Source organism: Solanum pennellii, chromosome 1 (genome assembly GCF_001406875.1).
Source record: "Solanum pennellii chromosome 1, SPENNV200".
Lineage (NCBI taxonomy): Eukaryota > Viridiplantae > Streptophyta > Magnoliopsida > Solanales > Solanaceae > Solanum > Solanum pennellii.
In genome coordinates, this window is record NC_028637.1 from 104,876,467 (window position 1) to 104,892,369 (window position 15,903).

At 35.7% G+C, this 15,903-nt stretch overlaps 2 protein-coding genes across 5 annotated transcripts in view; both read left to right on the forward strand.

The window, feature by feature from the left end:
• The window catches only part of LOC107012974 (fatty acid amide hydrolase-like), an 8,638-nt gene extending 1,426 nt beyond the window's left edge, over positions 1-7,212 (forward strand). The window contains exons 5-22 of one of the 2 annotated variants that reach the window (XR_003579558.1): positions 165-361; positions 432-561; positions 798-875; positions 955-1,102; positions 1,786-1,898; positions 1,984-2,059; positions 2,701-2,772; positions 3,230-3,281; positions 3,878-3,958; positions 4,043-4,126; positions 4,289-4,392; positions 4,477-4,569; positions 5,361-5,429; positions 5,768-5,842; positions 5,928-5,992; positions 6,303-6,364; positions 6,763-6,858; positions 6,975-7,212. Coding sequence is in view for 1 of the 2 variants with exons in the window: in XM_015213713.2 (XP_015069199.1) it covers positions 165-361; positions 432-561; positions 798-875; positions 955-1,102; positions 1,786-1,898; positions 1,984-2,059; positions 2,701-2,772; positions 3,230-3,281; positions 3,878-3,958; positions 4,043-4,126; positions 4,289-4,392; positions 4,477-4,569; positions 5,361-5,429; positions 5,928-5,992; positions 6,303-6,364; positions 6,763-6,858; positions 6,962-7,048 (1,607 nt within the window). In the remaining variant the exon portion in view is untranslated. Of the gene's footprint in view, positions 1-164; positions 362-431; positions 562-797; positions 876-954; positions 1,103-1,785; positions 1,899-1,983; positions 2,060-2,700; positions 2,773-3,229; positions 3,282-3,877; positions 3,959-4,042; positions 4,127-4,288; positions 4,393-4,476; positions 4,570-5,360; positions 5,430-5,767; positions 5,843-5,927; positions 5,993-6,302; positions 6,365-6,762; positions 6,859-6,961 lie in introns of both variants that reach the window. The other variant, XM_015213713.2, reaches the window with a different exon arrangement.
• A 483-nt stretch (positions 7,213-7,695) lies between these two features.
• On the forward strand, positions 7,696-15,762 carry LOC107013959 (fatty acid amide hydrolase-like). Of its 3 annotated transcripts, none has more exons than XM_027918670.1 (20): positions 7,696-8,197; positions 8,497-8,606; positions 8,718-8,778; positions 9,142-9,332; positions 9,413-9,542; positions 9,689-9,766; positions 9,839-9,986; positions 10,235-10,347; positions 10,434-10,503; positions 10,871-10,942; positions 11,364-11,415; positions 11,983-12,063; positions 12,146-12,229; positions 12,434-12,537; positions 12,686-12,778; positions 13,449-13,517; positions 14,018-14,082; positions 14,536-14,597; positions 15,123-15,218; positions 15,529-15,762. In XM_027918670.1, exons 1-20 carry the CDS (start codon positions 8,119-8,121, stop codon positions 15,595-15,597), a joined length of 1,827 nt encoding a protein of 608 aa, XP_027774471.1. In that variant the 5' UTR covers positions 7,696-8,118; the 3' UTR covers positions 15,598-15,762. The 3 variants fall into 3 exon arrangements, with proteins under 3 accessions (XP_027774471.1, XP_015069325.1, XP_027774474.1); XM_015213839.2 differs by having other exon boundaries at positions 7,697-8,197; positions 10,428-10,503; XM_027918673.1 differs by lacking the exon at positions 12,146-12,229 and having other exon boundaries at positions 7,697-8,197; positions 10,428-10,503.
• Positions 15,763-15,903: the final 141 nt, after the last annotated feature.

Sequence of the window (15,903 nt, forward strand, 5' to 3'; positions counted from 1 at the left end):
CACCCCCCCCCCCCCTTCCCAATTAGTTGGTGATAAAATAATACTCAGCTGATTTTCGGACGTGTAAATGGAAAGAAGAATAATATTGCCATGATCCTGTTGAAGTTAGAATTCAGGAATTCAGGTGTTTTTCTAATGGTACTGACTTGTTTAGTATGTTTTAGAGCAAGAGCCTGGTGTTGTTTGCTTAGGAGAAGATGGAAAACATAAAGAACAGGTTGATTTAGCATTGAAGTATCTTCCACATTATGATCCTGCTAGTAGATGGAGTTCTGATTCAGGAGAATCATCCCAATTCCGCTGCTGGATAATTCGTGATTATGAATATGCATACAGAAATAAGCTAACGACCCCATCCATGGCAAGTGACTTTCGGTTCATTGTTTTATTTCGGTCATCTTCAAGACTAATAAAGCTCTGTCATGCTAAAGGTTGCAGAGCACTTTATCTCAGCAATGGAGGTATTTAATAGTAAGCAGCCATCAGCACCATTATTAATCTCATTTGACCCTGAGGAAGTGAGAAGGCAAGCGGCAGCTTCCACTCAAAGATTTGAGAAAGGTATTTTTATTTGTTGATGTGCATAAAGTTGGATCTTGCAAGGACCTACATACGCAATTCACAATTTGTCTTTTCTTTTCTCTAAGTTTTCAGCACACGGCATCAAATAAATGATATTAGATTCCTGCAAATAATTCTTATCTCAAAGACTCAAACTACTGTGCCAAGTCTGCTGATTTTGTTACTAAACCGTATTCCCTTTCATCTTTCTTTTCTTTAATGATGTGGTCATGGAGGAAAACAACTGTCAATCTTGGAAGGGATTTTCATTGCAGTCAAGGATGACATTGATTGCTATCCTCATCCTTCAAAAGGTATTTGTTTAACTTCATATTCCTCTGTAAATATCTCTTCCTTTTTTGGCTGAACATTTTTCCCTGTAAAAAAGTGCAGGTGGTTCTAAATGGTTTCATGAGGTTCGCCAGGTGAAGGCAGATGGGGTTCCTGTGTCAAGATTACGAAACAATGGTGCAATTTTAGTAGGAAAGACAAATATGCATGAGTTTGGTATGGGCATAACAGGAAATAATCCAAATTATGGGTAAACTTGTTTCCTTGAACCCACATGTTGGAAAAATGATTTCCAACACAAATAGCAAATATGACTATTTTTTTAAAGATATATGCTAAATATTGGCTTTGTGAATGTTGAAGAAGGACTTCACGACTAACAGGAGTATGCTAAAGACGTCCCTCAAAAGAATACTTTTTTGATTTCTCTATCTTCCTTTCTGTTTCAATTTTGATCTTTCTGTGACTGAGTATTGGAGGTTCTGTTGTAGTCATTTAAGGTTCACCAGAGAGGTTTATTCCTAGTTCATTCTTCTTGATCAAGAGAGGTTGTCGGGTGGTGTTCTTTTGGCTGTTATGTGATCATTGCCACATTTTGACTCATTTAACTGCAGAATAGTAATACTTTTGTTTCCCTACATCTCTTTTGAATGATGATTCTTTACTTAAGCTACATATTTCAACATGTCTAATAAAAAATGTTGTCCAGTCCAGTTATTATATTTTTGTAGTCTTTTTCCTTTGGTTGAGTGACTGAGAGTCTTGCTTGAGTTAATATTGACAAGTCACTCATACAGACCGCTTTAGATATCTTTCCTTGTTCTCGGAATATAATTTTTTGAAGTGTATCTGGGAACTATTGTTTCTTGGGTATCTTTAGGTTGAGTGTATATTTTACCTTTCACAGCAGTAATGAGCATTTTTCTATGGCAGTACACCTAGAAATCCGCATAATCCAAAAAGGTACACAGGTGGTTCTTCCTCAGGTTCAGCTGCAATTGTCGCTTCTGGATTGTGCTCAGCAGCATTGGGAACAGATGCTGGAGGTTGTATGACATATTGGGCGTAGTGAATTAATAGTTTGTTTTAAAATGGTTATAGATTTTCAAGATTCATTCATTTGAAGTCCAGGTTCAGTACGAATTCCTGCTTCTCTTTGCGGGGTTGTGGGCTTAAAAACAACATTTGGACGGACTGACCTGACAGGGTAAGTTCATGAATGGCAGGTCAATGTGCTTCTCAACCTTAGCCTTATGAATTATATTGTTCCCTTCAGGAAAACTTTCTGTCTGCTGTCAAAGTTATGATCTTCATACAACTTGCCTCCCTCGTACTATAGCCTAAAAATTGTACATGCACTACTTACAATCTTGCAGATCCATCAATAATTCAGGATTAAGGTATCGGTGAAAAAAAGAGAAGTCTTGGTTTTCTGTTCTTTCATTACAGAATCCAAAAACAAGTAAATGACAATGATCTTCATGTCCTCTGAATGCTATTTGAGTGCGCACTGAAGCAAGCTAATTTTTTCTTACAAATTTTGGTCAGATGACTTTTTTTTTTTGTATGCATGAACATGGAGAGTGATGTTTCATCTAGTCATGTCCAAGAAGCTAGATGCTAAAAGAAATAATATTAAGTTCATTTTATGTTGTGATATGTTTCATTTTGGCCATTGTCAATGATACTAGAATGAACTCCCATACACTTAGCAGAATTTGGAAATTGAAAAAAGTGGCCATTATTTAACTCTATCGGGCATACTTCATAAACATTTTCAATGATTGTGATTGCATGTTGCAACGGTAGGTCTGTGTATAATTTTGTCCATTTCTGTTCTTTTCTCAGGTCTTTGTGGGAAGCAGGAACTGTCACAATTATTGGACCCATCACAGCTACTGTTGAGGATGCCATACTTGTGTTAGTAATTGGGTTTACTGCCCATTTCCTTACAAACAAATAGTCAATTCTGGTCATGAATATCTCTGATATTCATCTTAGTATCTTACTGTGTACAGTCAACCATGGATTTTTTATTTACCTCTTTAACTTGTTTACAAGGGCACATAAAATTATTTTGGTGTTGCACTGTTTACACACTGCATCAATTTCATTTACCTTTATGTGAGCTAAAACAACAGTAAAGAACTTACAACAAGAACAACATTCGCAGTACAGTCCCACAAATGGGTCCGAGGAGGCTGGGGTGTACGCAGACCTTGTAAACATAGATCAATTAGGTTGTATATATATTTTTAAAAAATAGGTTGTATGTTGGGGATCTTTTTGTTAAATTTGGTCCAGGTATCTTGATCATGGTGATAACCACTCTTATGGTTGATATGTTGATTATTGCTATTTCCTTACAACTTTTCAGGTATGCAGCAATCTCGGGATCCTCTCCAACTGATCGAATTCGGCTGAATCCTGTAATCACTCTCATAGTGTACTTTTGCTAAATTTCAAGATATTGTTCTGCTTGAGGGTTCAGTTTTAACCTTTTTTTTTCCTTCATTCGTGGAAATACTTAAGTTAATATTAGTAATAGAGTATCAGATCATTTTTCAACGTTGAGTTTGATCATCTGTGATACTGAAGTATGTTGGTTACCATAATAACTCAAGTTTGGGGTATTTTTCTTCAGATACCAATTCTGATCCTGGTTCAGTTTGGAGGATGTTTATTCTGCTGGATGTCCCATTGTTCCTGTTTTTATAAATTCTGCAGTATTCACTCTACTTGTTATCATAAAAGATTATGAGGACTATTTTAGTTAAATTGCTGAAAGAAATTGTGACATTTCTCTGTCCATTATAACCTTGCTGTTTTAGGTCCCCCCAAACGGATTTGATATATCTAAACAAGACCAAAAGCTTAAGCATAGGATTAAGTTGATCCTATACTTGTACTGGAGACTGTTGAATTCGGTTCAATGCTAAATGAGTTCTTTTCATTGGATTAAAAAGTTGTAGTCTGCATTAGGCATGCTGTTTTCTACTCACATTGTTACTGATTGATTTTGCAGTCCCTCCCTAATTTTCCCGATTTATCTTCCAGTGAGAGTTCAAATATCTTGGGATCACTTACCTTGGGAAAGTATACAAAGGTGTTGCACTTCTGTTCTCTTAAGGTTGTTGGTGATTTTAACCTTCTTGGTTGAGCTTTGGCTGATATAAGACATGTTTTACAGTGGTTTAAGGATGTTAGCTCGACCGACATATCTGATAAGTGTGAAGATGTCCTAAACCAACTATTTCGTCGATATGGGTGCAAAGTAAGTCCAGTACTCTTTATTACGTATGTGATCAATTCTGTCAGCTCATGCTTTTTACATCAAGATTTGTCTATTTCAGAAGACTTCATGTTTGAAGTTCAGGTTCACTTTGGATTTAATTTTGTTTATTCTATTTTTCTGGCTTAACTCTTTGCAATCAAGACAACAGAGATTGTCATACCGGAGCTTCGTGAGCTGCGCACAGCTCATACTGTTACTTTTGGATCTGAATCACTGTGCTTTTTGAATCCTGATTGCGAGGCTGGGTATTATTTTCCATCATGCTATTAGTACGACTGCTTGGTATGTTGTTTTTTTGACTAATATAGAATTTCTTTCATTTTATGTAGGAAAGGAGTTAGATTGACTAATGACACTCGCACAAATCTGGCACTTTTCAGATCATTTGCAGCATCTGACTATATATGTGCCCAGTGTCTTAGGTAAAGCATTAGTTACTTCATACATGTCGAAACAATTTGTTCAACTATTGTTTGTTAAAGTATCAAATTAGGGATGTGAAAGCTGCAGCAAGTGTATTGTGGATCATTGGCATTTTTATTTTGAACATTTGGTTCGACATTTAGTAGGCATTCCTAGCTTTAACTACATCAACGATTTTAGGTTTACTTACTTCACTATAAGCTCGTTATGTGTAAAATCATTAGAAAGTTACCTGGGACTTCCTCCGTACACTTTTAATTGTAATGGTTTCTATTTTTAGTGTCAAACTAACATTTTAAGATATATTTTTTCATCATATTGATATGCAAAAAATTGTAACTTATAGTACTTTTCATATAGTTTTTGAATATCTAATTTAAAATATCGAATTAACTAATCTAATTTAACTTTGAAAATTAGTCAAATTGACTTTTGAAAAGCGCAACATGACAAATAAAAGTGGACAGATGGAGTATTAAATTTTCAGTTGGAGGAAAGATATGCTTATAGCTTGTGCACAGAAACAAATTTATACTCCAATAGAAGAGCATGTCAGAATCCATGTTCTTGTCATTAATTTCATGGTTTCTTTACTCCGTAGTTACTTTGCGTCTCGGAAGTGTCATTGAATGGTTCTTTTTGTCTATGTTTTGGAAAAATGTCAAGTGCCAAATGTACTACTATGTTTTATCCAAATGTTAAAAAATTTCAGTCTTGCTATGGAATTGCATGTAGAAATATGATGAAGTCTATTCAATTTATTTCAGCTTTCCCGTGTCTCTTATTGCAGGCGAAGGATAATGTACTACCATATGGAGATTTTCAAGAAAGTAGATGTCATTGTAACACCTACCACTGGGTAAACTAATTTCTGGCAACTGTTTTCCTTAAATCTCTTAGTTGATGGGAGTATCAGGAAGTTGGTTTCTGAAATAGTTATGTAAAAAGAGAAGTAGAATTTTCTGAAGTCATCTAGCGATATTTGACATAAGATTGTACTTCAATGGAAGTCAATTTTAGATGATTGGTGCAAAATAGGAACTATATGTTTCTTTTTACTTCACGTGGATAATGCTTAATCAGTGAATGACTTTACAAGAGTATTAAGGATTAGGATATTTCTCATGTCTTTGAAGTTGTACACCATAATTTAGCTTGACGATTGAAGTCACATTTGTCTGATGTTATGATCCACAGAAGATTTCCGTTGAATACCTCACTCGCGAAGTTTACACATCGAATGGAAATGTATATGTTCATGTAGAATGACCTGTACGTGGTCATTTATTTGAATCTTACTGTGGACCCACAGACACTTAAATCCATAAATTTACTATTTTTACTTTTTTTTCCCCAGAATGACAGCCCCAGAAATTCCAGAAAGTGCTCTTGCAGTTGGAGAGACGAATTTGCAAGTTGTAGGTAGGTTAACATCTGTTTCTATTTTTTTTTTTAAATTATCATTTACAAATAAAGGAACATCATTTTATTACTTTGTAGTAGTCATTAGTAGTCCCTGGATATATTAAAAATGAGAATGCTATGCTATTTCACGAGAAATCTTATAAATAAAATATTTGATGTTTGACTGGTTACTTTGGTAGTTAACCTCCTGAAGCGTTCTATCTCAAAATATTATCAATTCTACAATAGTTCTCATTTTTGTTATGATGAGCAGCACTTCATGATGATCTGACTCTATTTAGACTAATTTCATTCGCTACTCTTTCAGCAAGACTAATGCAATTTGCTATGACAGCAAATGTTCTTGGACTTCCGGCAATTTCTGTCCCTGTAAGTTATATTCATCTTTTTCCTCTTAGGCAGTTATCTGAGAGTGAATCTCATTGAAGGATATGGAATAGAAGGACAAGAACCTGCATGTTGATAATATACAATCAGTGCTCCTATTCTAAGCATTTCAACTATTGGTTTTACTGCATGCTGGTTTACTGTCGAGGACCTGCTCACCTTCTTTCCAATTAATATTGACACAGCAGTAAAAATGAACGACTGAAAACTCTCTCTTTACAACTTCCTCCATTTGTATTTGCACAACCTATGTTCCCTTCAAAACTAAGATGTCTCTTTCATTGATGGCTACCACCATTGGATTCCAAATTATTCCAAATATCACTCAACATCACGTGTTTTAAATATATTATTGCTTTACTTTTCTTTTCATGTGTTAGATTGGTCATGATAAGCAAGGACTTCCAATAGGCTTGCAACTTATTGGTCGTCCGTGGTGTGAAGCTTCAATCTTGCGTTTAGCTGTTGCAGTTGAGGTATTCTCCTCGCCCCTACCACCACCCGTCCCCAACTAACAAGTAACAAACTGCTAAAATGTTCAAAAAGCACTGGGATGAGATTTTGACTTTGTGCTTTCAGGAAATGTCTGCAGAGTATAGGAAGAAGCCAGTGGAGTTCTATGACATCTTGAAAGGGAACGGTTTCCACGACTCCACTGAGGAATAAGTTTTAAGCCTAACCTCAAAGGGAAAACAAGATTCATCACAATTTGTGTTTGCGTCTTTTAAAATAGCAGTTAAATTTCTTTTTTGGCCATGCAACTCACGCTTTGTATAACTTTGTTCTTAATTATATATATCTCTTAGCATAGATGCATATTCATTATTTAAGCACTCTCTTTTTTGCTAGCTTCTTCGTCTTCTGAATGTGTGCTGTCAATGGCCGACAATCTTGACCTGTATTTAAAAAAAAATAACAACAAATTTGATTAGAAATCACAACTGAATTTTAAAAAATCAAAAAATAGTAAAAAAGAAAGCGTGTAAATGTTAAAGCGCAGAATAATTCTTTTATTTGAACAAAATTTACTCAATAATGATAAGATCGAATACTTTAAAATGTTAGCGTGTTTGTGGTTGTATTTTTCAACTGAGTATAATAATATATTTTTTATTTAAAGATTCTGAATTTCAATTAGTTTAGTCTTAGTTTGCCAAAATAGATTTAAACAGTCAGTAATATGTGAATAAACTTTAAAAGTTTAATTATTTTAAATCAAATTAAAAAAACAAAACTATTAATTTTTTTAATCAAAAAGTATTTTTCTGCTCAAAATAACTACAACGCCAAACGTCTCTTTAGCTTTATAAGTTTGTAACTTTTAAGTTGTGACAGCGAGTCCATTAAAACATGGTTCGTCTCCACCTTTAGCTTACCAACTGCCGCATGGAATCGGGCGGGAGACTGAACCTTCTAATTCTGGGAGAAAAGACGACGCAATACGGTTGTCGTCGGGAAATTGACACAATCGGCGCGGTATCTTCACGAATTAATTCTGTTGACCACAACTCCCCACTCCCCAACAAGCTTTGCTCCAGAGAAATAAATTTTAAAAATGGCAATTTTTTGTTTTTTGTGGTGCATCATACTCAAGACTTTCAAATGCCTTACGCATGTTGACAGCTGGCTTCGCCGCTTGCTGATAATCGGATCTCTATAAAGCAACTACGTTCTGCAGTATAACTCTGCATCTCTTTCACTAGTAATAAATCAATTGAACCGGCTGTTTGTTAGAAATGGGGAAAAAGTTAGTGAAATTGCCGGCGACTGAAGTTGACATGACGGCCGCTAAGTATACGCCTCAAAGAGTTCAAGGTCTTCCCTCCGTCATTCATAATTTGTTTGCAATTTCCCCCCTTTTTTATGACTTCAAAAGCTAAATTTCAAGTATTAGATTAGTTTACGTTTGTTAAAAGATAAATAAATAAAGAGTTAGATATTTGGAAATACACAAAAAAGTATCATAAGTTGGAATTTTCACATCAAAATGCTGGAATATTGATACATCTTGAAATATTTGTCAAAGTTACATATGGTAGGGAATAGTTGTTGTTATAAATCTGTATTGTTATTTCGAGTTATTCAGTTGAGAATTTGCACCTATGCACATGCAGCTCCACATCTGACTGGATTTTGGTTGAAGTTATTTGTCATGTTGATTGAAGCACCAATTATTGGTTCAATGATCTTGAATCTCGTGAAGAACAAGAACCGAATAACCAAGGTTGATTCTTAATGTGTCCAATTTCTATTTTTTTTTATGTTGTAAATATTCATGTCAAGGGGATGCCATATTCTATGATAGCTGAAAAGGTTAAGTGTTCATGATTGGTAGATGTTGAAGAATACTGTGATACCGGAGACTCCCATGTTTATACCTGAATTTCCTCCAAAAGGTTAGTTTCTATATCACTCTTTCTTCAGTATTTATCTTGAAGTTTTCTCTCTCTACGTTGTCTACGCTCCTGTCCGTCTTCTCAAAAGTGTGAATTTTTTCCCGTTCAGCTATCCTAGGTTTACGAATAGACCATCATAATGAGAAGGAACTGCTTGACTAGGACAACATGCTTGTTTAAATACGGTTCTCTTTTGTCCTATCCCTTGTAAAAAAAAAAAAGACGAAAAGAAAGGCTTATCTTTGTTTCAACCTCTTCTTTCGTTTATTTGTGGAGTAACAAATAGATTAAAGGAACATTTTATGATAAAACCAATGCCACTTGAAGTCACTAATCGACTTTATATGGAGTGTGGATTTTTAGAGTCAGAACCTGGTGTTTTTTGCTTGGAAGAAGATGGGAAACCTGAAGAACGCGTTGAGTTTGCCTTGAAGTGTCTTCCAGATTACAATCCAGCCTGTATTTGGATTAATGATCCAACCACACCATTCCGCTATTGGAAGATTCGTGATTATACATATGCTTACAAATTTAAGCTTACAACTCCATCTCAGGCTAGCCATTGTTTTCCCAATTCTCATGCTGTTCGTATAAATGTATATTAGGATAAGCTTATTTTACATTTGTATCATAGGTAGCAGAGCATTTCATCTTAGCTATAGAAGAGTCTAACAACAAAAATCCACTGGCACCACTACTGATTTCTTATGATCCTGATGAAGTCAGAAGGCAAGCTGCTGCTTCCACACAAAGATTTAAAGAAGGTACTCTGGTGTATATTTTTTTATGGTCATATACAGAGACATGTATACTGTTGTCCCATTGTAATTCAAAAATATTCTTCCTTCTAGAGTGCTATCTGCATTTGACTCTACTTAGCTACTATTTCTTAGCCGCTGGGTTTGTGCAGGAAGTGAATTATCAATCCTGGATGGTATCTTCATAGCAGTTAAGGATGACATTGATTGCTATCCATATCCATCAAAGGGTATGTGCTCTAGTTCTAGTCACCAAAGTATAGCTCTTTGCCAGATTTAGTTTCAAACTTAATGTCTAACAGGTGGCGCAACTTGGTTTCACGAGCTTCGTCAAGTTAAGAAAGATGCTGTCTGTGTCTCAAGATTACGAAACTGCGGTGCAGTTATGGTTGGAAAGACAAATATGCATGAATTGGCCCTGGGAACAACTGGAAATAATGCAAATTTTGGGTGAGTTAAGCTTACCAGCTGTACACAATAGACAAGAAATTCCCGTAGTTTCATAATAAGTAATTCATGATGCTAAAGCTCACTAAACATTTAATCAAGTCACACATTGAGTCAAATATTAAATGACCTTGGGGGGGGGGGAGATTGCTATGTACGTGAATTCTGACAATTTTAACTTTCCACTCCATTTAGGAAATGTTTTTTCATTGTAACAACAGTTTGGGTGGGTGGATTTCTTTATATGACAGGACAACCAGGAATCCACATGCTCCAGATAGGTACACAGGCGGGTCTTCCTCAGGCTCTGCAGCTATTGTAGCTTGTGGATTGTGTTCTGCTGCATTAGGAACAGATGGAGGAGGTTGTCTATGATACCATGTAGCTCGTGAGTCATCTTATGAAATATTTGTATGTCATGTTTGCTAAAGTTTATTTTTACAGGTTCAGTTCGGATTCCTTCTTCCCTTTGTGGTGTGGTGGGCTTGAAGACAACATATGGAAGGACTGACATGAAAGGGTGAGCTCCTATTGCGGAGGGGGTCTGAATTTATATGCCTGCATTCTGGTCTCCTTAAACCATGGTTTGGGGGGGGGGGTAATTAGTTATCCGGTACTTGTGTTGGTGGGAGGTACATGTACCTGGTGAATTAGTTGATGTACGCGCAGGCTGGCCCCAACACGATTGTTGTAAATAAAAGATTTTTTCTTGAAGTTCCTTCTACGGCAAAATGAATATTCTAATTTTTGCCTGATTGTAGCAATTATATGTGCAAATATATTGCTTTTTGTCAACTAACTTGTAAATCTGCTATACTTACTTTGTTGTTTTCACACTAGCTTTGTAACTCTTATAGGTAACTTTTTAGTCTCATCATTTTTGCCAGGTTGCTCTATCATAGTGGAACAGTGGCAATTGTTGGACCTATCACAGCAACTGTTGAGGATGCCATACTGGTGTAAGTAGTTAACAGTTTTGAATGTTCCAGAGTGTACTTGTTTTGAAGTCCAGTTCTTATAGTTCTATAAATGGTGATGTGACAATGCAAATTGTCCTTGACTATCACCACTGGGGAAGAATGTGCAGTCATGTAGCTTGTGAGAACAACTCATTGTAGTACTTGAATTTATATATGCCTGTGAAGTGCTACTATCAGCAGAAGGTTTGATTATGTTTGTCTTAGTATTTGTGCTACTATTTATGCTTTGAGAGATGAAAGAAGTAAATATACAAGATTCCTTCCTCCAACCATGCGAGTTAATCAACCTATCAATCAACTACTCCTTAATTTCAAACTAATCAGGATTTTTCTACTTTTTGCCTTTAATGAGCTTAGATAAACATTTCCTGAAATCTAAGTTGTGATATCTTACTGTCAGGTACGCTGCAATTTTAGGATCTTCGCCTGCTGAGAGAGTTTCTTTGAAACCGGTAATTGCCCAAGAATATAGCATGCTCAAATCTAATGCTTCATTTAAAAAATGAAATCGTCTATTCATTAAAATATCACTGAATACAAATTGATTGACCATCTGTTCTAGTTTCTTCAATATCGTAAAAAACCACAAGATATCTAAAGAGAAGAGTTATACAACTTCTTAGTTTTGGGAACCCTTGTAGTATGTAACCTTGGAGAAAAAGGCTTCTTGAGTGGTAGTTTCAGTCTTTTTCTGGTCTCTGGATAAATTCTGCAGATAGAAATCTTGAAACTGTGCAACTCCTGTAATAGCCAGGTTTACGTGAATTACAATATTGAAGGAAGCGACTTCTAGCTGATGTAGTAGGACCTAACATCAGCTCTTGAGACTACTGAGAAGAGGTTGATCTAACTACTTTTTGTAGTTTAGATGAACTAGGATCTTTGTACTGCTTATTCACATTATTCTGGACCCATGTTTCATTTTGCAATCGGTAATTTTCACCTTATGAGTTTCAGAGCTAAGTTGTGCATGTGCCCGTTCCATTAAATTCCTTTAGTGTTTATTTACTATGTTTCAGGCCCTCCCTTGTTTACCAAATTTAAGTTCATATGAGAACTGGTGCTCTACGGGATCACTGCGCTTGGGGAAGTATACTGAGGTAATTGCTTTTCTGGTTAAGACATGTCTGAAATCTTACTTTCTTGTAACTATTAAATTGTCTCTTGATTTTGTTACTTCAGTGGTTCAATGATGTTTTCTCAACTGAAATATCTGATAAGTGTGAGGATATTCTAAACCAGCTATCAGAAAAACATGAGTGCAAAGTAAGTTTATTTCCCATATCCAATTCCTTGGTTAAGTTTATTACCCATATCCAGTTCTTTAGTATGTCAAGGAATTGTCCCTGTTCATCTGCCAACTTGCTTGCATAGAGTACGGGGTCTTGTGAGCATCAATTTTTACTAACTACTTTCTTTCTATCTAGCTTTTTCCTATTTCTAAAAGGGTTTTTCTTTCCTTAATTGAAGACGATAGAGATTGTAATACCAGAGTTGCATGAGATGTTCATTGCACATGTTGTTTCAATTGGCTCTGAAGCATTATCTCAGCTGAATCCTGACCTTGAGGATGGGTATGTCTCCCTTACTGAGCAGGTCTTTCATGTGCTTGATCTGTCTTCTCTAGGATAGTACATGACATGATGGCATTATTCATATTCTTCTTGATGAATACCTTGCAGCTCCCCCGTATATAATGATATGTTCTTCATCTGATTTCAGGAAATTAGCAAGATTAACATATGACAGTCGGATAAGTCTGGCACTTTTTCAAACATATTCAGCGTCAGATTATATTGCTGCCCAGTGTCTTAGGTGGGGCATAATTTATCAAATCTTAATTTGCACTGCAAATTTAGTGGCATTCAAAAAGATATTTGAAAAGAGAGATGTGCATAGCTTGATCATTTGTTACTTGTTTTGGAAGTCTAAGACAGTGGTATTCTGTACTTTCGGGCAACGGTTGCATAAAATGACAGAAAAATCTTGTCAATGGCACGAGATTCTCATTACCATTGCCTGCTCGTATCTGATGAGAATGAAATTAAATCTTTTGGGTATATTTTGTTTTGGATCCATTAGTTACGTTGCTACTCATAAATTTGCTCAAGAAATATCATAATCTCCTTTATGTAAGAATTTGACTGTTAGTCTTCCAAATTTTTTGCATGATCTCTCTTGGGCTTAATACTATGTGTTAAATCATCCAGATAGGTTTTGTTTCTTTTCAAAGAATGTAGGTAGGATGAAAAATAAGTAAGAGAAAGCCTGTAGTTTTTATGCTCTATGATTTTAGCTGCTCTGTTGTTCTCTCTAATCTTGTTTATCCTCTTGTGTCTTACTAATGAAAGCATGCATTTCAATATTTCTTGGTATTTTATTCAGTTATCAATTAGGCTAGAAGTGCATTCTGTTCTGATATAGGCAAGATGCATGTTTTTTAAGTACAATACATTACTAGATATAATCTCTCTTATTACTTCAGGAGAAGGTTAATGCATTTCTACATGGAGATTTTCAAGAAGGTGGATATCATTGTGACACCTACTACTCCGTATGTAACCACTAACCACATTTCAATATTTGGGCTTAGTGGATAAATTTTGTTATCACTTTATTGTTCATTTGAATGACCGTCTTGTAAAAATATTACACACATCTCTTTATGTGCATGACCTAATCTGCAAATGCTTCCTTTAGTTTCCCTGATGTTCTTCTTTCCCTTTTTTCTGTTTTTCATTGGATAGATGCTTGTTAATAGCATTATTTCCTCACTATTCCTATTAAATTATTGAATTTGGTCAGTGATGAAGCATGAATAAGATTTTTCTTTAACTGCAACAACAAGAAGGTGATAAGTTGAAGAGTGATTCCTTAGATGATGTCAGATCTAGAAATCAAACATTCAAAATGCCTGTGTATATTCATAAAAGTTAGTGTTTGAAAAATATACATATATGTGAAAAACAGCAGGTTTGTTTGTTATTTTCTGCTGTTAAAATATGACTATCTGTGAAACCATCTTTAGCTGACAATTGTTTCCCAATACTTCAGCATGACGGCGCCCATAATATCACCAACTGCTCTTACAGTTGGAGAGACCAACATGCGGATTTCAGGTTTGTCGTTATAATACACTGGTTTATCTGTTTGGGTGATGCTGTCAACTGCTTGATATCTAACTGAGTATGAAAAGATTGATCATATGAGCACTATAGAGTAGTTCCCCACACAATTTTTTCTCTCTTTAACTTGGTAAACCCCAGCCCCCAAAACCTGCCCTCCCTCCCGAGACAACAGTAATTTATCCCACTTTTCCGTTGGTTATTGGAACTCCAAACATTTTGGTTGGAAATAGGATGTCTTTCAAGTAACTTCTCCTGTTGTTGCACATACTGATTTAAGAAGGATGAACCTCTATTTAGATATTCTTAACTGTAGCATAGCACCTATGTGAATTTTTTGAACTATTAGTTAGCTGCAAATTCTTAGCATTCTCCTTCTTTCTTATTTTGGATTGGTACTACTTTACAATCTTATATTGTTTTTTGTTCTCATACTCTCTCTTCCAGGAAGTCTTATGCGGTTCGTATTAGCAGGAAATCTTCTGGGCTTTCCTGCAATTTCTGTCCCTGTAAGCATAGCATCTTTATCATATGTCTTGGGAATCTAGACTAACTGCAGATTGAGTTAGAATAACTTGCGGGAATATTGAAAAGCTCAATGTCTGAGGCGAACTAAATTCTATATGTGGTCCAGATACCCTATATTTCAAAGATTACTACAGCATCTGCTCTAGTTTCTTGTTAAAGGTTTACTTCAGTTAAGTTATAGCTTTTGTTCCCTGGAAAAGTTGTTTATGCTGAGCTGCACAAAAAATAGTCTAGTTTAGTTTAAGCCTATGTCCTAGAAAGTCTGAGCGGGAAATACAATTGCATTACAAAAGCTCCTATTTGACATCTTCGAAACTCTCAACTATAAAAGCACAATTGTTAAAAGTGTTGTGGTTATATATGCTAGACCTATGGACTTGGCCTAATTATAGCGAAGCAGATTCATTTATATTGATTTCATTCACCGTGTGCAAACTATACTAATTATGGCGGTACCAATAATATCTTCAACTGTTCTAAAATTTTGTTGGAATGTTGTTTGTCAGGTTGGCTATGACAAGCAAGGACTTCCAATTGGCATGCAGCTCATTGGGCGTCCATGGTGTGAGGCATCCATTTTGCGCTTGGCAGCTGCCATAGAGGTATGGTTTACCCTTTCAACAAATGAGTTACTGGCTGTTTCTTGGAAAAGAAAACACCATGTTGATCTCAACGCCACTTGGACATATATCTTACTTTGGACCAGTAAGTCAGTAACAGTAAGTGATGCACATGAAAATATGACCCGTCCATTGATTAACTTGACCATCTCGACCTGCTCAAGTTGACTCAACTTATTTCAGCCCAAGTAACCTTACCCTACATTAGTTCAATCTATTTTGACCCGTCCAAATTCAATCAAACTCACTTATTTGACACACCCCTAGTAACTGTCTATGTTACTTTTCTCAGGAAACTTGTGCTGGGCCTAAGAAGAAGCCAGTGCAGTTTTATGATATTTTGCAAGGGAAACTGATGTGAATTTTGGGATTTGAGCTTATACATTGGTGGCGCTTCTCATATGTTGGTGGTTCGAGAAGGCATAAAACTGTACAAGTGGTTCATCTTCTGTAATTTTGAATTAGAGAAAAAGTTCCTATCAAACATAATTTTATGGTTAATCCAACTGCATTAAATTCCTACCTATCTTTTTGACTTAAAGTTGTGGAAGTTAATTTGTTCTATCAAACATAATTTTCTAATGGCTAAAAGCAACTACATGAACTTCTTACCTAAGCTTTTTAGCTTAAAGTCGTGTAAAGTTAATCTGTTCTATCAAGCATTTTT

Bases quoted from the DNA above. Each gene is read 5' to 3' on its own strand.
- LOC107013959 (XM_015213839.2), top strand. From the start codon at position 8,119: ATGGGGAAAAAGTTAGTGAAATTGCCGGCGACTGAAGTTGACATGACG. The intron at 8,198-8,496 runs GTCTTCCCTCCG...ATGCACATGCAG, and splicing joins TACGCCTCAAAGAGTTCAAG to CTCCACATCTGACTGGATTT. The intron at 12,779-13,448 runs GTGGGGCATAAT...TTATTACTTCAG, and splicing joins ATTGCTGCCCAGTGTCTTAG to GAGAAGGTTAATGCATTTCT.